Source organism: Pseudorasbora parva, chromosome 6 (assembly GCF_024679245.1).
Source record: "Pseudorasbora parva isolate DD20220531a chromosome 6, ASM2467924v1, whole genome shotgun sequence".
Lineage (NCBI taxonomy): Eukaryota > Metazoa > Chordata > Actinopteri > Cypriniformes > Gobionidae > Pseudorasbora > Pseudorasbora parva.
Genome location: NC_090177.1, coordinates 18,220,347 through 18,247,467, shown reverse-complemented (window position 1 = coordinate 18,247,467; position 27,121 = coordinate 18,220,347). Strand labels below are relative to the sequence as shown.

At 36.1% G+C, this 27,121-nt stretch overlaps 1 protein-coding gene across 2 annotated transcripts; it reads right to left on the bottom strand.

Moving 5' to 3' along the window:
• pik3cd (phosphatidylinositol-4,5-bisphosphate 3-kinase, catalytic subunit delta) lies at window positions 1–27,121 on the bottom strand. Of its 2 annotated transcripts, none has more exons than XM_067445937.1 (23): window positions 26,663–27,121; window positions 25,300–25,471; window positions 24,230–24,458; window positions 22,536–22,762; window positions 20,782–20,961; window positions 18,922–19,077; window positions 17,574–17,663; window positions 15,406–15,624; window positions 13,662–13,758; window positions 13,322–13,452; window positions 13,154–13,204; window positions 12,754–12,921; window positions 12,137–12,258; window positions 10,218–10,361; window positions 10,027–10,126; window positions 9,334–9,512; window positions 7,796–7,896; window positions 7,603–7,681; window positions 7,192–7,359; window positions 5,405–5,528; window positions 5,047–5,192; window positions 4,040–4,172; window positions 1–1,654 (listed from the first exon to the last, which is right to left on the bottom strand). In XM_067445937.1, the coding sequence occupies exons 2-23, from the start codon at window positions 25,438–25,440 to the stop codon at window positions 1,520–1,522; spliced, it is 3,120 nt and encodes a 1,039-aa protein (XP_067302038.1). In that variant the 5' UTR covers window positions 25,441–25,471; window positions 26,663–27,121; the 3' UTR covers window positions 1–1,519. The 2 variants fall into 2 exon arrangements, with proteins under 2 accessions (XP_067302038.1, XP_067302037.1); XM_067445936.1 differs by having other exon boundaries at window positions 25,300–25,474; window positions 26,663–27,120.

Here is a 27,121-nt window from a genome sequence, read left to right as displayed (position 1 = left end):
TCGGCTTCAGAATCAATAATTTATGGCAAAAAAGAAAATGGAATGAATAGCACTTCTTCATCACTCAAATCATACTGGTAAAAACTGTAACAAAGAGTAATATTGGAAAAAATGAAATAGTACATTAGCAAACCAAGATCCCAGAGTTTCACACTGTTGAAGTGGATAAAAAACTTAAAGATCATCAAAAAATAAAATGGTGATTTGGACAAGACCATAGCATGAGAGGTACTCCGTTAGTAGTCATAGATGGTAATCAACACCTTGACAAATACTAAAATTAATAATTCATGGATTCATTCTATGTGCAAGTTCCTTTTTTCCTGCCATTATTAAAAATGTATACAGTGGGTGTTTATAGGGGATATATATATATATATATATATGGATTTTACTTTATCTCTTCTTCAAAACTTCACATTCTAGAGGACATTAAAATATTGCAAATAAACTACATATGTGCATGTGATGAGAAAAAACAAGTAGCAGTAGACTCAGAATACTGTGGTGATCACATTCTAGAACTGGTTATGGCTGAACCGGAAGAGAAAACACACGTTCGACTGACTCCATATTCAAAATAGGCACACAATTAACAGGCGCAATTTTCGACAGAGCAACAATACTCCACATTGGCCCTGATTTATAGTACAGTAGTACAAGGCATACATTTCACTGAACAAAAAGCACACTCTTTGGACACATCTTTAAGATGGCTTGTGTCTCATCCTAAAGGCACAGAATACCTCACAAATACAAAATATTTAAGGCTCATTTCTACAGTGACATACAAAATGTCTTCTCATGTACACCACTATACAAAGGCTTTCTTCATGAACAATTTTCATATTTTACATATAATTCAAATAAAAAAATACTGTTTAAAGGAATGTAAATATGTGTATGATACACAAAAGAATATGTACAACCAAGACATGTTCATGTAAACGGAAAAATTAAATTCCTGAAACGAAAATGTAAACGATATGAAAACACTCAAAGTGCTTTCTTCTTCAAAACAAGTCACTTATTTTATGCTTTACAGTTAGAAATTATAAATACATTAATCTTGCTTGCTCTTTGTGCAGGTACACAAGTGTAGAAAACCAGAAACAAACCAGAGATGCAAGTTAAATTAGTGGCACGCCAATAGTTTGTTAAATTAGTAGCTTCAATTCCCAGTGCATTGTGTATCTGAAATTACTCTTATTTCAAGCAGTTGGTTTCATTAAAACAAATGTATAGCACGATTTACTATTATGCCACAGATGTAAACATTCGCTAAACAGCTGTTGATTTATGTACTGCCCTGCAAAAGCAAAACACTGAATTTGGCCACATATCGGTCATAACTCAGTTTAGCTACTGCATTTTGCTTTTGCATGGTAGTATAATGCAATAAATACCAGACAGCAGTGCAACATATATTTTCTGTTCAAAGCTGCACCGGTTTAAATCAAAACTCAGCATCAAGAGGGTTTCGGTGGATCTCCTGTAGCAGTTTGTGATCAAGCTCCATTTATCTGTTATCTTTGGCAAAAGTGTGCATCATCCAGTTCACCTTGGTCTTCCAGCTCTCTCTTAGAGCTTCATTAAATTTCACTTTAAAGTTCTTCAGAGCTTCCTCCTCAGATTTCCCCAGTGCCAAAGAGTCCTGTAAGGACAAAGTCACAATGAAGGTGGAATGTCAAGACGTTGTCAAGTTATATACATTTTCCCCCTAACCCTCGCATCGAGTTCCAGACATTTCCCCCCGTAAAAATACTCGTCAATGTTCTCGCATTGGAAAACTTAACAGCCTCAGCTTTAGATGTGACACCAACAGAACTTTGGTTAAGCGTCTGATGCATAAGGCACAAAATTAACACACTTCACAAGTTTCTAAGTCATCATCTGGTTGAATTCTATACAAATTTCCAGTACACGCGTCACGTTTTTTAATGGTCCGCCCGGAAACAAAGCCGTAGTGTCGCCAAATCCCCTCACGGAAGAAGATTCCATGAGGGGGAATCTTCATGATTGATGAATCTTCAAAGAAGATTGTGACAACAACGCCATTGTTGCAGTAAACTTGCACAACATCCACTTTATATATTATGCAGAACAAAACAAACTGTGCTTGATCAGATGCCTTCTAATGAAAGCTGCAATGGCGTCCAGACCTTAGTCTAATGGTCTGGCTACACGAGACTAAAAACTTGACTTTGCTCACATACGATATAACAAAAAAGAAAAGAAAAAAAGAAGATCATTCATTTCATGCTATTTTCCATTTCAGGGTATATGCAAAAATCCTGAAGTTAATTTCAATACCTTTTTAAGACTTTTTTAAGACCTTCTCAAAATATTTTAAGACCTCATCGCACTTCAAGTTCTTATCGGCAACAAACCTTTAATAAACAGTTAAAGCTAAGTTGTAGTCGAATGTAGACTTAAAATCTCTATCGTAGGCCAATTTTGTATTGTTTATATTGCATATCTGTTTTACAACGTATGGAGGGCAACACATTACCTAACTGCGCATTCCGCAAAATACATGACGTCACCCGTAGACAGCGCGCGCCAGGGATGGAAATTAACTTTTTTCAAAGTCTACCACTCAATGTTTTTACCAGACACTTTTTTGTTTTTAACAAATTAATACTACAAGCTCTACAATACTTGGGCAGTTTATTTAATCTCAAGTCTCAATGAATTCCTGATATTTTCACGATGATTTGTGGTCTTTTATGGCTTCCAGTTTTATGGTTTTTAGTCCCATGAATGAAACTATTCGTTCTGGCATCTTTGAAGCGTGTTGACAACATACTGAGCAGAACATTGTCAGTAGGGATGCACCGAAATCAAAATTCTTGACCGAAACAAAAAAAGAAGAAACCAAAGCCGAAAACCGAAAAATAAAATTCAAACTAGAATGTTTAACTCGACCTCACTCATGTGTTCATTAAATAATAATGTACAGGTCTACTGGCCTGCAGAAAGGTACAGCAATTGAATAAAGTAATCAAATGTAAAATAACTGCATATTTAACTGTTTAAATGAAAGATTAATCCTTATTAAACTTACAAAAACTATTCAATCAAGAGCATTGTTTAATGTCAAACTAAATATAAGGACATCCCTCAGGCAGCAGTAAAGGCTACTGCGCCTTTAAGACCTGAGGCAGGGATATGCTCGTCTTTCTCGACTGTGCATACTATACAGTTCACTTAAGGCATATTCAGACGATGTCTGCTAGGATACTCATCAAGATGGACATGTTGACATACTTCTTGTGTGAGTTTGTCCATTTAAGCGCAAGACTTGAAAGAGAACTCAATATTTGCGCGCTGTGAGACTCGCGCGCGCTCTCGGATAATGCACAGCATCAGATCTTCTCTCAGCGCGCGCGAGTCTCACAGCGCACGCGAGTGATGACGGAGAAAACGACTGGTCATATGCGCACATACGGCAGCACTCGCATGCACTGAACAAAGTTTACAAAGAGGTGAAACAGTTCGGTAGGTGAAGCGAGTTTACCCGCCACAACTCTAAATCAGCCGCATTTGGCTGGTGGCGTGGTGGCGCTAATTTCCATCCCTGGCGCGCACGCTCCGAGCAGATCTCAGACTGAGTACCCGGTTGTTTTTTAATACTTATGGGGATGAAAATAAATATATTCATAAATACTTTTTGGAGTCAAACTCTTTTGACAAAGCTTGAACAAAATACTTTCAAAATTTAAGACTTTATAAAGCCGTGATAAGACTTTTTAATACTTTATAAGGGTCTTAATTTTCCCAAAATTGATTTATCACCTTTTAAGACTTTTCAAGACCCCGCGGATACCCTGCATTTCTTATACTTGTGGTGTTCCCAGTCAATCAATGGGATTCAATATTTTTTAACAATTAGATTTCTTTTAATTAGGACAGGTTTTGTACTTTAAAATAAAAAAAGTTTCCTCTAGTTGTCCTCAGTTTAAATTTGATATTTCATACACTAGAGAAACTGCAAATATCAGCAGTAATAAATGACCTGTCGTGAGGTAATTCTTACCTTTAAATACTGGATGTCTTTGGAAGAACTAAGTTCAGGGAGTCCTGCAGCTTTCATCAAGGCAAAAAGATTCACAAAAAGAGTCCCATTCCGGCAAAGAATCTTGTAGGCTTGTTCGCAACACTCACGAAACCTGGCAAAGAGAAGCACACATGAACTCTTTCCTTTTTTAGTTATGACTTTTACATTTTCCCTTTTTCAACAAACCTTTCTATGTATTATTAGGTTAGACATATATGTAGTCTGCTTCAAGGTTATATAAGCAGCCAATGTTTTCCTTATATGACAGGCATAAAAAGAAAAAAAGAAAAAAATTGTGTGATGGTTTTACATGTGTTGAACATGTGATAAATACTTCACTATACTAGCCTGACAAGCCAGACCCACATCAAGATGTTTGGTCTGGAAACTCACAACTGACAGGGCTTAAACCTGAGGGTCGGGATAAACGGTTGTCTTTCAAACTCCCTCTGCACACAATTGGATAGTGCTACAACCAACCAGAGCAACGAAAAGTGGAGCTAGTTGACAGATTAAACTTTCGCCGTATCTGGTCGGCAAAACTCCGAACACATCTTTTCTTTTTAAGAATGACTTCAGTGGCGTTCTTTGTTCTTTTCTGAGAGAAAAGCTTAACTCCAAGTCTTCCAGAGTCGCGGTCAAAGCCGATTCGAAAGACCGCCGTTCGCCAGTTTCTGTGTTAACTAGTAGCACGCAAGCGAAACTCTGCCGTTATTATGTTAAGCCCCACCCACCGACTCTATACATGATGTGATTGGCCTGACCAGAGTTTGGTTTTTACAGCAGAGAAGTGTACTGAGAGTTGATAGACGACACTCACGGCAGAGATTAGATTTGCTGCCGCTAGTGTGCGTCTAGATTTCTGGGCTAAAACTATACTAGAAAAAGACTAGAATGGAAAAAAACTAAATGAAAGTCAGAAAAAGCAAACTAGCTTTGTGGCATCAATTTTGAGAATTAAGATATTTTATAAAACATGCACTGACCGTTCAAATTTCTCGCTGTTGTTGGTCCGCCCCTCCTGAATTACATGGACGAAGTCGTATGTCAGAATGAAAGGCACACGTTCCCTGTTGATCCCGAATTTGCTTTTGAAGTTCCCCAAAAAGTGTCCAAAATCTATATGGAATAACTGAAAACAATACAGAAAAATATTCAAAACGTACAAAATTATTTATGAAATTCCAAATTAAAAGACTCTTATAAAATTGCAATAACCCTTGCGTATGTGAAATAGAATGAAAAGTGCAACCCATATTACAGCACATATGGATGCTACTGGTGCCATCTTGTGATATAATTTATGATTGCACAGCACTCGTGAGGCATTGAGTTAATTCTTACCTGACCCGTTTCCCTAATCATGATATTGTCACTGTGACGGTCCCCTATTCCCAGAACATATGTGGCTACACAGTAGCCTGCACAGGAGAGGGTAAATTCCTCAATGGCTTGATCCAGTTTATCCCTAAAAAAAAAGAAAGAATAATATTTTAATTCATAATCCATTCTTGCTGCCTTCCTGTAGAATGTTAAACAATTAACAAACAATTTCCATTACAATTTATATTGTACAAACTATATTCCAGCCCATAACCCTATCATGAGAACCATTACATGCAAATATTTCTTAAATATATACATAATTCTTAAATATATGTTTGTGTGTGTGTGTATATACATATATATATATATATATATATATATATATATATATATATATATATATATATATATATATATATATATATATATATATATATATATATATATATATATATATATATATATATATATATATATATATATAGCACAGTGTCTTCTGTCAGATCCTTTTCAGTCTATTTATGACTCAACCACAACATTCAACATTAATATCCCGGGTGAATATATAATTTGTCTCCCTTTTGAGCCCTCTTTCCACATCAACTCAGATTCCATAAGAAGCCATATTAGAAATACTTTTAATCTGACCTTCTCATATCAGTCATTAAAGTCATTAAATGGCTTTTGACAACAGACAAAAAAAACACTGGAAAAACTGGCAAGTAAATGACGACAGGAAAAACTGGCAAGTAAATGACGACTGGAAAAACTGGCAAGTAAATGTCAAATGCAAACTCTAAACTTGTGCACTATGTAGTCATGAATATGCACGAAAATCATACAATAAATTTAAATAAAAAAACATTTACACGGTATCTAGGGTTACATTTGTACCCTAGATACAGATTCAGAAAATATCTAATCAAATAATGCATTTTATTACTTTAATTCATATTTTGATGTAAATGATTCCTTGTGGTATAGCGTAACATTTATAGTAAGCGGACAACTAGCGAACAGAACTGGATATGTCCACAGAGGGCATATATACGTATCAGACAAGCCATCAGTGTCTATAGTCAATTGCCCACTAGTTTCAGGAATTTAAGAGGTCATGTATAAACAGGATTCGTGAGGAAAAAATCATGCATGCATCATGGTGAGTTGCTGTTTTTTCCTTTCTTTTTTGGGGGGTTAGCCACATACACTTAGCTTTGTTAGTTTCCTAAATGCGAAAACATCAGAGAAATTAAAAGGTCAGTCATGTCCGCAAGTAACCTACATAAATAAAGGCTGATGCCGAGGGTTAGTTTGACCCCAAAAAGACCCAAACTAGTGCCTTCCAGAAAAGGTCACCCACCCCCATTCTTACAAGATCTATGACTTGCAAAAGGAGACTGTTACACAATGCGACATGCTTTGTGGTTTCATGTTGGTGCTCAACGTGTATCCTTAGCTGTTATTATTACAAAACCATATGCACACCAAGCCACTTTGGTGGAAAACAAAATCAAATTGTAAACGCAGCAGAATGCAGGGTAAATTTACTCCAATGCTGCACCTTCTGCAACCAAACTACAATTGATGTTACACTATAGTTTCACATAAACCAAAAGGTCAAATAAGCCAAGAGAGGCTTAACCTTCTCAGTTGAGGTTTGAGAGAAGTAAATGGCATTCATAGCTCATGCAAACTCAAATTATCATCGCAAATTATGCTAAATTGTTAGCTATGTTACACATAGTTGCAGCGATCACCCCACACGGGCTGTGGAGCGGTGTAAGGTTAGAGGGTTTGCTACTCACCCTGGGTTCTTGGATTTGAGCCAGTTGAGAAGAGCGTCCTTGTTGAAGGCAGCAGTGGCTGCACTGTTGCTGTTGTTTCTCTGGATGTTTGCAATAGTGTCCGAGTTTTTCACCACCTCGATGAGACCCGTTTTATTCCCGGTTGACAGGCATCCGTAAGGCAGCATTCTGAGACCAAACAAATGAACATGGAAAGTATTTTTTGTGATGCAGTGTGGTGTCTTAAAGATGTAAAAAAAAATTTTTTTATATATGTATACATATTTTAAAAATATACATACTGTATATATATACAATTTAGAAACAAATAAATCATAAATCAAAGTCATTTGTAAGTGCTTATACCTTGCATAAACACTGTCACTTTTATGCAAATTACCAGCTTGACGAAACAAAGTTAACTATACAAACCTGAGATCAAGACCTTCCGTTTTCCATAAAACATCCATTAGCTGAATCATCTGAAGGGTTAGCATATCCTGCCTCAGATCTAAAAAAACACAGAAAAGGGTCAAAGTGTTTTCAAAATCACTAATTTACAAAAGCAGAAATTATATGTCCCCCGAATGCCAAAAAGTTAGGCAATATGACTTTGTAATCATACCGTCTCCATTTTTGAAGATAATTCCCACAGTGTCAAATTTGTCCTTGTACATCAGCCACAGAGGTTTCATCTTTGAGTCCATGAACTTACATTTGTCAGCGCTGAAACAAAAAAAGATTAGTATCAAGAAACAGCACACATCCACACATGGTTGCAAAATAGTACTTTTGCTTTCTGGCAGTACGTGACTTATCTGCAACGCATATGACATTTTAGTTGCATTACTGAATTAAATTGCTTTACTTAAAATTGCTTTACTTAAAGCATAATTGCTTTAGTAACATTAAATCATGTCGCAGATTCTGTTACAGCTTAGAAACCTGAAACAAACTATAAAACGTTAAAAATGAATGATGTACCTCGAAAGAGTGTTTTGCACAATCATTCCAGTTATCATAAAATCTACACAGCTAAAAATCACACGCCATCTGTGGCATATTAAAGGGTTAGTTCTCTCAAAAAAAATGTAATTATGTCATCATTTACTCACCCTCATACACGTTTATTCCTTCTGTTGAACATAAAAGAAGATATTTTGGTATAATATGGAAAAAAAATTAAAAATACCATGGAACCCAAAGGGGTACGGAAATGGGTGTTCTTGAAAAAAATCTACATTTGTGTTCAACAGAAGAAAGAAACTTATACAGGTTTAGAACAATTAGAGGGTGAGTAAACGATGACAGAATTTTAACTTTTAGGTGAACTATCCCTATAAACAGAGACATTAAATTTGCTAAGATGACGCAACAACCTCTAAAAATCTCTTAAGACAACAAAATAACAATACTCTATAGTGATGATAATAATATGATGATAATATATTGTGTGCTTGTGTGAGTTAGGCTACCTCTGTGCGTCTCTAAACAGCGCTGTTATTACCTAGCTAGTAAAAAAATGTCATTTATAGCCTTTAAGTTGCTTTAATTTTTTTTAACTCTTGTAATATCAGTTAACTATGCGAAGTGATATGGAACTGTAATGCGGTCACCAGAGCAGCCTGGAACTACGTTCGCTGTGCGTTTCCCAGAAAATAATTGCATACCTCAGAACATTCATCAGATTTAAGCATTCAACACAGTATAAATTATATTATATTATGTTATATTATGTTATATTATATTATATTATATTATATTATATTATATTATATTATATTATAAGCACTCTAGTATGGGGAACACATTCACACTATTAACTACAACTTTTGCTTCAAACTACTAATTTACAGCGTATTAATAGGCTATAGCAAGGCTTTTGTAGCATTTATGTGTAGGTGTTGGGTAGGATTAAGGGATGTAGAATAAGGTCATGCAGAATAAGGTATTAAGTATTAATAAGGTATATAAGTATTAATATGTGCTTTATAAGTACTAATAAACAGCCAATATCCTAGTAATATGCATGCTAATAAGCAACTAGTTAATAGCAAGTTTTGAACCCTAAAATAAAGTGTTATGTTATATTATAAGATTCGAGTATATATATTGCATTATTAACATACAACATATTTATACAGAACAAAATGTGAATGGTACCAGAGTTCACACAGCATGATGCTTGGGTTGAGAGGGGAAGCGACCTCAGAGAGCGCTTCCATGTATGTGTCCTGTTTGATGCACACTTTCATGTCCTCTGTAGTCTGTATCCTGGTCGCCTTCTGACAGCCCGATTTTACAAAGTCATTGAGAGCCTTCATCTTATTCAGAGCCTCGTTCTGAAGGAGACAGAGTAGAAAATAAGCATATACTGTGCATATTCATATGAACATGCATTCAATTTGGTGACTATCACAAGACTGAATTACAGCATCAGACATTTAACAGGAATGTGATAATCAATATAATGAGAAGGCATGTAAAACCAGCTGCAAACTTTGAGCAGCATAGTACAGTTCCCCTTCCTTTCCAGTGGTTTGGCTATTATTAAACATTCAAATGAAGATGAATTCTGAGCACTGTCACTGTGGAACTGCTGCTACAGAGAAAAACGTATTCCAGTACCCCTTACTATATTTATACATGTATATTTATGTGCTTGAAAGAACAGGCGCTGTTTCTTGCAAGAAAAGGCACAACGCAGTGACAACTACCAGAATGAGTAACTGAGAAAACAAGTCAAGTGTTAAGTTTGGGGCCCGAGTGTCAAAAAAACATTACATCTGGTCACATATGCAAAAAAATTAAAAAGAAATCATGTGCAAGAGAATATATAGAATGAGTGCAACAAACCTGCTTCATCAAGATCTTAATGTGATAGATGCACCCGCGGCAGTATGCCTCCAGAATAAGTCCAAATCTCAAGCTGACTGAGGGCACATGCATTTCTGACCTTTAGCGAAAGCAAAAAACAAAGCCTAAATTACACGGAGAGGAATGGGGGGCGCATCGCTGAAGAGCACTATAAGAAGATGAATTTATACCTGAGGTGCCAAAACAAAAAGTGACCTATTTTCTTGTTGGCCAAGGCTCTCTCCAGCAAGAAACAGGTCAAGTCGCAATCTAGGTAGGATTCATACTTCAGAACCTGAACCAGTTGCAAGAGGTACTGAAAGAGCTCATTATCCCTGTTGAAAAAGAAAAACATTAATTTTAAAGGGCACCTATTATGCTTTTTTTACAAGATGTAAATGTGTCCCCAAAGTGTGTATGTGAAGTTTTAGCTCAAAATACCCCATAGATCATTTTGTACAGCATGTTAAGAGGGCGAGAAGAGGGCGGAGCTTCAAGAGCATGTGCTTGGTGTCAGAACAATCTCATCCCATGGAATGAAAATGTCAGAAGAGAAACTCTAAATAGCTGTGTTTTCCCACCGTTTTATCGGTGCGTGACAACACCAGTAATACCGGTCAGAGTCCTGCACGGGTCCAATTTTGTAAATCGGCACCCGCGGTGCGTTGAACCGCATCCGACCCGTTTTTTGACATGGAACACTAATTAAAATCCGCAACCAACCTGACCCAACCTGCTTAAAATAGAACCGACACCCGACCCGCACCCGAAATAAAATCAGTTTAGCATATAACATTATATAGGCCTACACATTTATTGTCAGGTCATACAAAACTAATTACAGCACCGTGCCACGTCTTTAAAATTCGAACACATTATTTTCAATGAGTGTACACACACCGGCGGCAGCATTCGGTGCCTGTCCGCGGCAAATCAGGAAGTTGTTCAAAATCCTGCCGCACCACAGAGCGCCAATGTACTGATTTCACCATGTGTTACAAGATGCACACAGCGTGCAGCTCTTCCTGTCAGAAGTGGATTCAAAGCTGAGCTTGCGCGTAGGCCTATATAATGTGCACGCCCGATGCTGAGCTTTGCGTCCGGTGTGCGATCCCCTTGAAGCCTTGTGTGATTTTTTAAAAGTGAGAGAATCCTGGGAGGGCGCGTGGCGGGCTTCACACAAAAGATGAAGCGTAATAAAGTGTGCACTCTCCCTTTCATTACTGCCGTGACAAGGAGGCCTATCACTCCAGATACTGTAAGCTGGATGACAAACAGTTGGTACAGATCCATCCTTGAATAACAACTTTTTAGCAAAGCCTGACTTGTATTGTTTATCATCCACAAGGCAGTCTGGAGTGAAATGATTTGCACAGACATAAGCGAACCCTCATTCAAGGCCTATGCTGAAATGACATGGGAGTCATGGGAGGGGCCTGTGCAAAGTAATGTCACTTTGCCCAGAATCTGGCTTGTTCTGAGACGGTGCTTATGATTTATGTGGATAAAAAAAGCACTGGGTGGATTGTTATCATTATAAGCGGGATGGTTGTGTATACACCCTGCAAACACACATTTATGTTCAAACACCATGTAAAAGTGAATTTTGCACAATAGGTGGCCTTTAAATTTAAGCCATCTCAGATATTCATACAACAAAATATTCTATGGGTCATTACATTTTTGTGAAAATTATAAAAACCTAAACTTTTTTTAAACACCGGCGTGAAAAGAGTTCAGGGACTATTCCATTCTATTACTGTTTGTCAAATGTCTGTGAAAATTGTTCAGTTTATTTTTCACTTTCATCTTTTTTATGATCATATATTTCTATATAAAATAAAATACAATACAAATCAGTTAAGTGAGAGGACTTTTTTTAGGGTGAAGTATATTATATAAAAGTAATACTTTTATATATAAAATGTTGCAATATTTACACCTGGAAGGGTCATTTGAATATCTCTACAAATGTTAAAAGCAATATGAATAAAGATAATTTTTTCTACAATTTTGACATGTATGCAAGACAGAGACATGCAGACAGATATCCCAAGTTTTTTTAGAGCTCTCAAGAGAAGGTGATGATTAGAGAGGCGGTGCCACCCACCTCAAATTCCTGAGGCAGCGGATGGTGAAGGAGCGGACATGAGGGTCGGGGAAACTGTAGTCTAGAAGTTCTAGAGCATGTAGAGCTGGCAATTCTGGCCATTTCCTCAACAAACCAACCATCTGAGAAAAGAAAAAAAATGCAGAGGGAGTGTACAAAAGCCTCTCAAACCATGAAGTTAGAAAAAAAAGCATTCTGGGTGGTGGTAAAGAAATAGCAAATCAATCCCGAGGCACCAAATAGATTGTATCCCCCCAGTGTTATCTTTAAGAAGTGTTTTTAATGTAATTTAATTTGGAAGTACTTTTCCTTTTTTTCAACAATGAGCTTTTTTTTTTTTTTATCAATGATGACATCAACTTTTATTGTGCTTTAGAAATAAATGGCCGATTGGTTTAAAATTCTTGTTTATTTATATTTTTATGATTATGAAAATTATTTTGTTTAGCTTTTTTTTTTTTGGTTTAGCTTTTTTGCAGTACTTCTTTACCGAAGATTAAATGTCTAAATGACTCAAATAAAAACATATAAAAACTTATATATGGTACACCTTGAAAATTTCTATTTTTCACTGCCTGAAAAGAATCATATCCCAGGGAACCAGTGGTTCATCTTACCTGAGCCACATCCTCATGTTTGTTCCACTTGGTGATGAGAAGTAGTTTGGAGAGGCTCTCCGGGTATCGCTGCCTCACTTCAAAACGTAACTTCCACAGAAGCTCCTTTTCGTCTTCAAAGAACTCTGTGTAGTTTTTATTGTCAACAATCTCTCTCAGTTTCAGGTTCTAAAAGAAAACAGTCAATTTCGTTAGAGATTAAAGACTACTAAAGTAGTTTTAGCATCTATAGCGATATGAATAAATCATTGGAAAATGTTCAATGCTTCAGCAAACCACATCTCCTCTTAACAGTGCTGTAGACATAAAGGGCCTAATGTATTAACCATTTCCATTTTGTGCATGACTGATCTATCTGTTTGATTCGCCTCTGAACAGACCAATGAATGCAATTTCTCACCTCTTCTTTTGTAGCAACAACTTTTTCACCATTCAGACCCAGTTCATTTAGCTAAAAACAATAGGAAGATTATGACTGAGCATTCATACACCATTTTCATAAAAGTACACATATTACATAAGACATTACAAGAAGAACACAAACATTAAGGAGAACCACAAAAAGCACCTTTTCGATTGGAGGGTAATACAGGGGGTGTGGTCTGATGTTGGGAAAGCGAATCAGGAGACCAGCTGTGCTGTCGATGTTTGGATTTTTCTCCACGGTGCCCATAGGATTCAATAAGTCACCCTTATCATCTGAAAATAAAGTCATTGACCTGTTTAGACTAAAACTGAGGTCCCTAAACCAAAAAGAACTATTAAAAATAGGGGGACGTAGTCTGCAATACTATATAATCACACACATGTGACTCTGTACTGCAGAATCCCTAAAATATCTTGGGGATTGAAGGTCATACCAAAAGAAGAAGCTGTAAATAGCATGTACCTGGGGCATTTTAAAGTACCTGGTACTGATGGCCACGTGGACATGGAAAATTCTCCAGTCTTTAGCTGGTCCTTGTAGTCAAACACCATAGTGTTAACCCAAGCCAATGGGCAGTCCTGTGGAAAAAGGGGTGATTTGTAGGTAAATTCACCATATTGACATTGCACTTAACACAATAGTCATTTTATGTGGGAGGTGACATTGTCATCTAAACAACACTACACTAATGTTTCAGTTGTGGGAGGTGATAATTTAGCAGAACCAAATGTTCCAGCCACAGCACAGCAGCAGTGATTACTGATATACTAATAAAACAAATCTTGTGTATGACTCTAAGTATACTCCATTGTCAAGTTCAGTGCTGCTATTAGTGCAGACAGATATTTCTGCATTCACTAAAGAATTTTTAGAAGGGGTCTGTCATAAATAATTTCTTAATAAATCAAAAAATTGTATATATATTTGGGAAAAAGTAATATGGTCAAATAAATAAATAAAGGTTTGCTGCAAATAGCTGCCCATTTTAACAAGTTTGTTTAACAAAAAAGTTTGCAGATTATTTATAAATTATTTAGGTAAATTTGAATTTGATTAAATAATTTATAAAATAAAGATCATTGAAATCCAACATCTACATTATTTAGTCGAAATCTTAAAAATAATGAATGAAACCAAAAAATTTAAATCAATATTGCCTACATCTACACACACAAACACAACATACCGGTATATAAATACAATTTTAAACTCTTAAGTGTAGTTCTGAAGAAATTTTTGTTATAATAAAATCGCATTCATTTATAATTCATAATAAATTGTAGTATAATTTAAAATATAATTTTGTAAAATAATTATTATTTCTATAACCCTATCCTATCTACAAGTAAATATTTTGTCGAATTATATAGTTAAATAATTATACAAATTGTTGATACATACATTTCAAAGCCATAAGATTCAACAACCAAACATAACACACGGGTACAGCCAAACATGGGTTTCCGTGAACAATGAAGGTGGCATTTTTTTTTTATGTCTCACAACCATGCAGACTTCTTCTCTAGTTCGCTGAAAGAGAAGTTACACTGAAAGCAGAAGTGGATGCGTTGGCGTTGAGCCACGGCAGCCCACCATACACACACACACACACACACACACACACACACACACACACACACACACACACACACACACACACACACACACACACACACACACACACACACACACACACACACACACACACACACACACACACACACACACACCTGGGAATTTCAACATCGTACCTTCATTTGTCAATGCACGCTATATTTCAGAGACCGGGCTAGGAACAGACGGGCTGATGATTTCTGATTTGACAACTAATTTGGGTTACTCACATTAAAGGGATAGTTCACCAAACATGACAAATGTGTCATTATCTACTTAAATCCCCCTTAAATAGTTTTCTGACAAAAAAAGAAACTCATACAGGTTTGAAGTAAATAATGAAAATTTTCATTTTTGAGTGAAGTATCCCTTTAAGTAGGCAATAGACCACGACATCCTGCCATCAGGGTTTAAAAAGGATTGCATCATACTGATTATACTAGCAATGATCTGTATGTGTATTTGACTTGGAAACAACATTCACTGTGAATGTGTTCGCTATCCATGCAAGTCTACCACTCCAAGTATAGCATCTGTAAGGTGTCTCATCTCTCGTCAGACAGCCTGTTGTGACTGAGTGACTTGTTTTCTATTGAAATGAACAAACGTACCGCTCTTTTGTTTTTCTTTTTGGTAGGGCGCTTCTTGGTCTTCTCGATGACGCCATAGAGGGCAAAGCAGAGGCGGCTCATACGAGGCAGGTCACTCACGCTGATGTCGAACACTAATTTCTGGTCCCATACAGGTTCGGAGCAAACACTGACCTCATTACTGGTCACCACTTTGCACAGGAGCTCGCTGCCATGGAAGAGGCCAGCCTGAACCACCAGCTGAGAGAAAGATAATGATTGCAGAAATTAGTCTCAAATCTGCCTTAAAGAGTACAGTTTTAAGGAAAGGGAACCTACTTTCATTTCTTTTTTTAAAATGAAAGAATGTATGAATGAATGTAATGAGTTATGAGGAAGTACATGAGTGTCTGGCAGGAAAAGCAAGTTAAGGAGAGCAACTTGTTACACAGGTCAGTTGTCACAAGGAATATGTTTTCTCCAGCAGTGGTTTCGTTCGTTTGTTTGTTTGTTTGTTTGTTTGTTTGTTTGTTTGTTTGATTGAAAAAACTAGTTCAAATCTTTGATAAGCTATAATTTATACTTAATAATAATTGAACATTTGTGAACTCCAAACTTTAACTTTATAATATAACCATATTTGTAATATACGCAGATGTTGGGTAAACAAATAACCAAAGAAATAAATAAAAATTCTGGTTGGGTCAAGCTGTCGCACATTTTAATAGTTATTCCCATTGTGACAACCTTCCAAATATAGCGAGAGAATAGGTTAACAAGTTAAACTGTATATTTTTGTAAGCAATAATAATGGATATATTTAACAGATTTTTTTGTAGTACAGGCTTTAAGATACCCATACAAATTACAGAAACTAACTTCCTACAGCAGAACACAAATAAATTGTGTAAATGCTTCCTTTAAAAGGCTTGTGCAATTCAATTCAGTTTCAATTCAGTTCAAAAAAACAGTAGAACAATTACATTATCTCAAATGTTTAAATCCAGAGAAATCAGCTATTTAGTGTAGCTGTCAATAACGTCATATCTGCGTTTAATTGAACTTCGATAGCAACCACTGAAACAAAAGATGCTTTAATACATAATGCGTTTTATTAGACAGATGAGCAACTGTTTGGATACTTTTATCGAATAATTTTACTAAACATTGTTATATAGCTTAAAACAGTTAGTATTACTGTTTGAATCTGGTTCTTAATTTACTGCGAGTAACACATTTGTTACTTGCATCAGAGACAACACTATTTTGTCAAGTGGCTAACATAGCATAATCAGAAAAAGCTTTATTTGTAGGAACAATAATACAGCATTTTCTCTGCCATATAATGGGCTATATTAAAAAAATTAATTGCATGCCATTTAGCAACACAAGTCATCCAGCGTTTATTAATATGATATTGTAATATTGAGCTAGTTTACTTCAGAAATGTCTCATAACAGCCACTGAACGGCCGTTATTTCACCAAGAAAACAATGCTGTGTTAGCCTACAGTTTTAATAAGGTAAAGTGAGATTTATAAATAGAAATTCAGAGCTGTTTTATTAAAACAATGAACAAAATAAAATTATGGTAATTTAAGCGACCAAACGCAACTATAACAAAGTTCAAGATGAACGTTAAACGCAATTTTTAATCAGAATTTTTTTAAAAATATTCATAAACTTTTTTATATTTTATTCATAAATTGATGAAAGACAGAAATTATTTCTTAATTTGCTTTGAAGACAAATTACAACATGTGCAATGGTAATATGCTTTGTCATGCAAATACATTTAACATTGTGCACAACTTCAATAATCGTACTTCGTTGAAAATCAGCCTACATGCATTTCTCATGAATTTTTTTAAATAGAAACAACCGGCCAATGTCTGTTGCCTTCTCTAACAAGCAAAAAGGAGATGCAAGTGGTAAACATAAGCAACAGTGCTGGCCTTTTCTAAGAATCTAGGCCCAAGAGAGAGAGCCGTAAAGCCAGATAGTCACTCCCCACTTCCTGTTTTGATGTTTCACTTAACCGCTTCTGATGAATTATGGGAAATATGTGGTCAGGGTCACATGACCACAGTGTTCATGATTTCACCCCTCACTACCTGCCACAGTTGAGACGCTAAACAACATAATGCATGACCAACCAACAATATACAAATGCAGACAAACAATCAAACAAACAAACAAAAATAGTTTTACCTTCATGCCCTCATCCGCATTAACTCGGCTACCCTGTAGAAGGTATATATAGAAAGGCTCCTGGATGGACCACAGGGAAGATGTGTTTTGCTGTTGAGAAGAAAATATATATACGTTACATTTTAAACATATTATCTTCGTCATATCTTTGTATTTACATTGCAGACTAAAAAAGTGAGTGTGGGAGTACGTCTGTGCACGCATTTGAGCGTGCTTGACAGTTACAGAGAAAACAAAACCAAACTAAAGGAGGAACTAACATGTGTGTGAATCCAATGTTGCAAATGTAAACCAAGCAGTGAATTTGGCTCAGTATCACTCTTTTATCTAATATCAGAATATCATATACATCAGGCAACCACAGGAAAAAACGCACCACCTTAGTAGTGTTAGGGAAGTTGATTTGAAGATTGATTGATTTGAAAGATAGCAAATTAAATTGTTAGCTACGCTACAAACTGCTGACAAATTGTAGACTATATTAAAGCTATTTTGGAGGGTAATATCTTAATAAATACATAACTCGAATAATAAAGGCTACAATTTATTTTGTACAACCAAAGAATTTATTTGCCACAAGAACAAGTTCTCCATTAAAATGACTGCATCAAATGTATTAGTTTACACAAAGCTTATACATTTACACTAAATCTAATACAAATCTTATATTAATTAATTAAATGATGTCTGTGCAGTCACTCAAATGAATTAGTGGTCATTGCTTAATGTTTCATTGCTTAACAAAGAATCATAGTTCCCAAAACAACATGACAAAAATGATCAATGAAGCGTTTTGTGACCCTTCACATCTAATGTTATAAATAATCTTACAAGGTGCCATTAAGAATTTGTATGATGTGATTTACACGTAACTGTCAGTAGGGCAGTAGATTTAGATCATATTAAAACACATATGAATGAGATTGCACAAATTTATAACAATTAGCCACCAATTCGCCAAAATCAAAAATACTAAATAGTTACAAATTGCCATAAAAATGTAAAAATGTAGCTTGTTTTAATAACAGCTGAGCTACAGTCATGCTAATAAAATATTCATTAAACTAGTAGAGTTGATACATTTAATTTTTATTTTATTTTTAATTCCAGAAGCCTATACAACTAGGACAGAAAAAAATGTATGCTCCATCTCATTAATTCAAAGCACTTCCATGAAACGGGTCACAGACTGCCAAAAAGTCACCATGGGTAAATTATTGCAAGTATGTCGCATTGCAAATCGAGTTCACCGAGGTTGAAGTCTACAACACAATCTACAAGAAGAAATGTGATAAGTAGTTCCCCTGTTAATAACAGATGGTGTTCCGGTGTAAAAGTGCCTTCTCACCCTTTTCAGAGGCAGTGGGGGTGGTTTGGACTGAGCGCGGCTTCTGGATACCTGGTTACTTAGGCCACCCTGTTCCTCCTGGTACTTGATGATGGCTGAATGATGCACCACAGTCAGGTGTGGGGTAAGACCTCCGTGCAAACAAGCAAAAATATACTGCGAGAAAAAAAAAGAGAGAACATAAAATAAAGATAAAACAATATATATAATTTCTTGTCATGTCTCCACTTTCACAATCAATAAAATGGCAAATATTCTTAAATAAAAAATTATTGAGGTAGAGCACAAGATTAATGTGTTTTCTTTTTTTTTTTGTGAACAGACACACATAGATAGATGACAAGGGGCGGAAATGGTAGCCGAGGTACAGATGGTTTTATCAGTTCCTGTTTTCCAAAATGTAGACTATAAAGACTGGACCAGATCCAGTACTCCTGGACTAATCATCGTCAGATCCTGCGGCCTGTTCATTTAGGTAGCATAATGCAGCTGAAATCACATTATCCTCAATGTAGTTGATGTTTTGAAGGCTGGTAGAGATGTATGACTCATCTTTGCAGGTACAAGCAGTTTCTAAATCAACAACTGTTTCAGAGCTGTGAAGTCCTACTATATATTCAAATCAAGGCCTCTGAAGAGCTTGACAAAACTTACATTGCAGCAAAATGGAATAAGACTCGCAAAACAATAAATGACAAGGTATAAAAAGACCTAAAGCAGGCATCAGTGAGAGATGAGTTTTGTGCTTGTCTGGGTCGTAAATGGGCAGAAAATTACAAATTACTCACTACTCAATATTTTTGCATTGCGCCCAAGCAGCAGCCAACACAAAAGTGATTAAAACTGCAATTCATCAACTGGCCGATAAGAGACAGGCTCCAAAAGGGAGTCAAATCTGTATCTCCCCATGTTAAAATGGCCAACTCTAGCAGATTTTTTTATAGAAAAATATAGAATTTATTAAAGTTCTGCATAATTAAGGGTGAGGCCACTTGAGTGACAGGTAGATTGCCACTCTGTCACTTTATAGACACTATAATTCACAATTGTGAGTTTATATCTTGCAATTCTGGCTTTATCACATGCAATTGTAAGTTTATCAAACAATTCTGACATTATAACACAATTGCGAGTTTATTCTATCACGCAATTCTTATTTATAACTCACAACTGCAAGTTTATATCAAAATTACAGCTCTGGAAAAAATGGAGACCACTTAACACTAAGAAATCAATGTTAAGTGGCCTCTTAATTTTTTTCAGAGCTGTATGTGTTTAGGTAGCTGCTTACCAGTTAACAATAACTGCATACATTTGAGCTGTTAATAACATTAGCTACTTGCTGCAAGTGGCAACACAAGACTTATCATCATCATTCACTACTCGCACGTGTCAAAACTCATTCCTGAACATCACACTTTCTGCAGGTAATTGTTTGGGCCAGTAATAAACCCTTTGTACTCAGCTAAAGAAAAAAACAAAGTTCCAGGACAACAGCAATATTTTCCATTTTCTCTCATTTTTCATGTGTTTTCCAGGACTAGAAAATTTATCATAAATGTTCCAGGATTTCCAGGATGAGTGGGAACCCTGTTTTACGGAGAGCATACGTCCTACTAGCTACATTCTTATACAACTACAAATGGTGCAACCTGGTGCAAAATGGTGCAAAACTGAATAAAGAACAGAGTTAGTTACAAACTAGCTAGTAGTTACTTAGCCTCTAGTTTGGACTTTACATTCAAATTTAAGTAAGAAGTTACGAATGGCTGGAGTCTGAAAGTGTGGTGCTTTCAGGTGAATATTTAAAACAATGCAACTGTGAAGTCGAGAAGATGTTGTTGATTTTCAAAGACTTACTTTAAACTGGTAGAGTGGATATGTTCCATAAATGAACTCCAATCTCCCGTTAACCTGCAGAGTGTAGTCTTCTGGCTTCTCCTGTTTTGCCGATCGGAACACGGTGGATTTCTTTCTCAGGGCGTTTCGTTTCAGAACCATCGGCAGGTCCTGTGGATCTTGCTGGAGAACAAAGCTCTCCTATGTATTAAAAATATGAAAGGCAATTAGAAGATATATTGAGCAGTTCTCAGACTGGATTCCATTTCATAACCAGCAGGTCAAAAAACTCTAAATGGATAATTTATCATAAATTGATTTAAAAAAATGCATACAATTTTTATTCAGCAAGGATTGCATTAAATTAGTTTACACACAAAAAATTAAGCAGCACAACAGTTACTATAAGAATGATTAGACTACATTAGAATGATTTCTGAAGGATCATGTGACACTTAAGACTGGAGTAATAATTCTGAAAAATTAGTTTTGCCATCACAGGAATAAATTACATTTTTAAATATATTACAATAGAAAACAGATATTTTAAATTGTAATAATAATTTACTATTTAACTGTATTTTGATTAAATAATGCAGACTTAAGAGATAATACCAACATAAAGAGCATAAGAGACTTTACAACCCCAAACTTTTAAAAACTTTAATAAAAAAAAAAAATTGCATCTTAAAGAGAAAGTTCACCCAAAAATTACAGCATAATTATCCTCACGTTGTTCCTAACTAGTGAGAGTTTCTTTCTTCTGTTGAGCAAAAGAGGATATTTTGAAAAACATCAGTAATAAAACAGTTGACAATAGCCAATGACTTCCATAGTAGGAAAAAAGAATACTATGGAAGTCAAAGGCTACCATCAACTGTCTGGTCATCAACATTCTTTAAAATACCTTATTTTGAGTTCAACAAAAAAAAAAGAAACTCATACAGGTTTGGGTTTTTGGGTGAACTATTGCTTTAATATACACAATAAAAAAAAACTGGGATTGCAGGACTGCCAAGCTGATTGAGAGTGTGGGGAGACTTTATGTTTTTATCGGAGTGGGTGGTCATGGTAGCCATGATTCTCATTTCCATGGTAACAGTGACTTATCTAGGGTCTTTGAACAGTTTGTGTTATGAAATAGGTCCCTGGTTCAAAAAAGTCGGAAAAAACATGCTCTTGATATAGTAAAAATGAACAAAACACCCTCATAATCACTGGTGCACATAGAGTGATGTGCACTCACAATAGTGCAATTAATTACTCATAATGCAATTGTTTTTCTCTGCAAATGCGATGTCGAAACAGTCTGGCTTTTGATCCATGTCATGCATTATAAAAACAAGTGTTGCTGGAGTTTTTGTACGCTACAGTTCAGACTCATTACAAAGTTAAAGATCATAGGTACATAACATTCACGTTGAGTGGGTGGGGGATTGACAGGCAACACAACACATTTAAATACTATCAAAGGCCTCAATTTGGAAAACTGGGTCAGCGAGACCCATGTGTGCATGCAGATGCTGCAGTGACATAATCACCGTGTCAAACGTCTCCTGATTGTTACGATTTGTGAAATCAATGGCAGAAAATATGTCAGTCTAAAATTAGATTTCTGCATGTTTTGCATGTGGGGATTAAATTGTCAACGGCTACATAACATGCTCAATTTTACATTATCAACACAAACAGAAAGAAGCATTATAAAGAAGTAATGAATTATTAAAAAGGTTAAATTGTAGCATAAAAGAATTATATATGAATATGGCGCTCACCTCACTGCCCTCAAACTTCACATTGACAAGGATCTTTTTGACACTGCGTGACTTCCCAGATTGTGCGACTATAGTGCACGGCTCCAAGTCACATGGGAAGTTGTACTCCATCCACTGATACCATGGCAACATCTGGCGCACCTGAGCACGCTCCTCACAAAACGTCCGCATTTTTGTTCGGAATTCATTCACCTCGTGGTTCTTTTGGGAGTCAAATTCATGATGACCTGTGGAGATGAGATTTTTAACCAGTTAGAATAAAGTGAAAGTTAGAATGCTAAAACGGTGCTGTCCACATTTGATTTTGAATTCCGAGATTAAAGGCTTAGTTCACCCAAAAATGAAATTTATTTCATTAATGACTCCCCCCAATGTCGTTCCACACCCGTAAGACCTCCGTTCATCCTCAGAACACAGTTTAAGATCTTTTAGATTTAGTCCGAGTGCTTGTCCTTTGAATGTATGTGTATGTACACTTTGCTGTCCATGTCCAGAAAGGTAATGAAAACATTATCAAAGTAGTCCATATGTGACGACATCAGTTGGTTAATTAGAATATCTTGAAGCATTGTACATTTTGTACAACAAAATACATTTTTGTCAAAAAAATTGCAAAAACTATGACTTTATTCAGCATTGTCTTCTCTTCAAAAGGTCATGAATCAGCATATTGATTCATGATTCAGATCGCGAGTCAAACTGGCAAACTGCTGAAATCATGTGACACTGGCGATCCGAATCATGAATCAATCTGCTGATTCATGACCGTTTGAATCTTTTATTTGAGGAACACGGAAGAGAAGACAATGCTGAATAAAGTCGTATTTTTTGTTATTTTTGGACCAACATGTATTGTCAAAGCTTCAAAAGAGTCTAACTAACCAACTGATGTCACATATGGACTACTTTGATGATGTTTTCATTACCTTCTGGACGTGGACAGCAAGTGGACATACACTTACATTCAAAGGACAGAAAGCCCTTGGACTAAATCTAAAAGATCTTAAACTGTGTTCCAAGGATGAATAGAGGTCTTACGGGTGTGGAACGACATTGGGGGGAGTCATTAATGAAAGAAATTTCATTTTTGGGTGAACTAACCCTTTAAGTCCAACAAATAATAAAACTACCATATAGTGAGACCTCTCTGTGAAAAAAAAAAAAAAAACTACAAATCTGTTCTGCAAGGTTTTGTAGAAAAAACACCAGGGAAGAACAATGCTAAATGCAAATAACAAAACCCAACGAACCGTACAATCCCTGTATAATGTATTTAGCAAAGAAAAATAAAGAATGACTTTTAAAAGAGAGAAGAAAATACTTCCCATAACTTTTGTTGGCACCGATACCAATTCAACTCTATGGTATTTTGGCGCAAATTCATCTAACACTTGGTAGAAGCTAGTCGAATTAGGCAGAAGGCAACATGCACAGATTGTGTGGCACGTCCTCATTCTCAAAATGATTTCCTATGATAAAAAAATACAAACTGGGAAATAATCGAAACCAAGACATCTTTAAAAAACAAATTTTCCAAATCAGCCTCTCACGCTCATAGCATAAATTCTTCTTAATTGCTGGACAGCTGCCAAAACCACATCATTCTGCTGCAGTGCTGAGTAAATGCAATGCTGCTTCCATTGTGAGCCGCCCATACAGCTCTGAGTTCATCTGAGGACCAGTGTGACACAAACCTTTCCCTATAAGCAGACTGATCTGGGTGTTGATGAGCTTCTCGACTCGGTCTCCTTCCCGGGCCACCAGCCTGAGAATGGGCATAAACGGCCGAACATCACACAGGCGACGCTGCTCGTCTTCCAGCTCCTCCCGCTCTGCGGTCATGTTGATGCAGGTAAAGACGTAGGCATCTGGGTCACTTAGGGCACTGAACAGAGGCTCGTTCTTGGCATTCTTCCACACCATCTAAGACACAAATCAAGATATAATGCGTTCAATTGGTTTGACTACAGTCGGTTCCAATCATTTTATTGCAGAGAATCTGATAGCAGCATATGCTGTGTTTTGAATGATGTAACCCAGCATGTGATACTAGCACTGGCAGATACCCTGACCAGCTTAACCAGCAATACTTACTTATTAAACCAGCTTCACAAGAAAAACCAAGCATTTCAGGATGGCAAACATCATGCCTATAGCGGTCTACCAGCTAAACCAGCAGTAACCAGCACAGAAACAGTCTGTTCAGCAGAGAGGAGCTAAACTTGAGTTTTACTAAGCATATTGATTACATTATTGTGTGACTCATTTGTTTAATCAAATACTTTGTGTACTTGAATTTTCCTGCAGAGTTACATGTTACACTTAAACAAACTAAAAATATTTAAACAGCATTTTCCTTTTTTTAAATTAATATTATGTGTTATTTTAATTATTATTGATGCCGTTTTATGAGCTCTTGTTAAGTTATTCAACATTTACTCACCCTCATGAAACATTCAGACCAATTTGTAAACCGAATCAAATGATTCATAAAAAAGATTTGTTCACAAATTTGACGTTGCTAGGTCTCATGAACTTACCAAGGGGCGTTTAATGAATAATGATTTAAATTTTGTTATTTAATGTATCGAAAGACTTTAGAAGTTGTATATTTCTGGTGTTTCTGTCCTTTTTTAACCTAAAATCTTGATGTTCATTTAAAAAGTCCATGTTATTTGTCAACTATGCATGATGTTCTATTTCTTCAATGTCTACAAACTTGAATTTTTAGTGTTTACATGTAATCAGAAGGTCTCCTTCTCACCTTCTTGATGGCACTAATGGTGTCACTGTATACTACGGGAAAGTTGAGGTAGATACCCGTGGGGAGGAGGAACTCCATATTGACCTGTTGCCGACCCTCCCCCTCCAACATATCCAGCATGCCATAGACCCCCGGCGGCATGGTGCAGGAAACTCATCTACAGCTGACCCCACTGCTGAACACAGATAGGCACTTTAGCACAGATCAAGTCAGACAAAAACTGAACATAAATGAAATGTTTACTAGCTGTTACAACCCACTGAACCAGTTGCACAGAGGCAGGGAGTGACCTCAAGACGCTTAATTAATATTTAGTGAGAAGAGAGAAAGCATGTAACATATGCTGCATAATAAATAATTATTAAGACACTTTGCTTGTAAATGTGTAGCACATGCTCACTGAAAAATATTATATAATACTGATAATGTTTAATATCAATTTATCATGATTAGTAGCAATCCATTGCGTAAGAGCAGTCATATTAAATAAAAAAAATCTAATGGCACGCAATTGTTTCTGTAAAACTATACCTCAAGAAATACAATGATTATACTGTGAATATACTGCACTGCAAAATATTTAAATATGCAGCATAAGAGACTTGCATTTAATTTAAAATATATATTTGTTAAGGCTTTTGTTCCAAGTTTATAATTTCTTAATTTGCAGTATTTATACTTTTTCTCTTCTCACAATATATATTTTAACATAATAGGTATGCTAAAGACCTCTGTGCCATGGTATGTATGAACCCAATGATCTGCTTTAGAAAAAGAAAACAGTGCATACTGGAGTATGTACTAAATACAGTCAACATAATATTTTGTAAACACACAGTTCATTTATATGCATGCATTAGTTTATATACGCACTACAATACAACAGTGATACTTTACATGATCAATGACAATATAAAAATAAACTAAAAGCAAATTTAAAATGCATGTAATCATAAAAATAACTATTGATGGTCCTCATACGAGATGTTATATTATATCATATTAATCAATATCTAATATCATATACGCTGTGCATATGTCTGTGGCACACTGCAGCTCTGTGATGAATTGTCGGACTGTCTAGGGTTACAAAGCCGGTCGGAGGGCCAACATCCGAGGAAACGTGGCGCATCTCACATCAACACAACAATTTCACAAATTGTATAACGTTACTCTATTTTGCACTCCGAATCTGTAGATAAAATACGCTGTACATGTCGTAGCGACCAAAAAAATCACATTATTTATGGTGCATTTTAAAATGGCAGGTGTCAACACATTTTGCGTGAGCCACCACGAATAAGCCTCGTTTCATACTCTCGTGATGGGAAACATGAAAGAAAATATGACAGCGTGAACTTACCTTTAAGCCTCACCGGTGGTTCATTTCTCCATCTTTAGAATCAGCGATGCTCCTTTACTTTGACATTGAAAATTGATATATTCCTGTGGCGTGAATTTCTGTCACCGTTTAAGACGCCAATATTTGAACGGTCTGAAATAACAGAAGTGTTGATAATTCTTTAGTGATTGGAGGTGGTAGAGTGGCAGTCTGCACTGCGCGTTGAGCGGCGCGTTCCTAACTCGTAGGGATCATCGACATAGTTGTGTGTGTCTCTCGCTCTCTTCCTCTTTCTCGCCCTCTCTTGCTCACTTTCGTTCTCTCTCTCTTGTTGTCATGCACGGCATAATACTGATAATAAATAACGTCTGCGTGTCGTACAAATCCTTCTTTGAGAGAGAAATGGACCAAGTGTGTTAACGTTAAGTGTTACAAAGTGTGTGAAAGCATAACGTTACAGTATAACAAAATATCCAAATT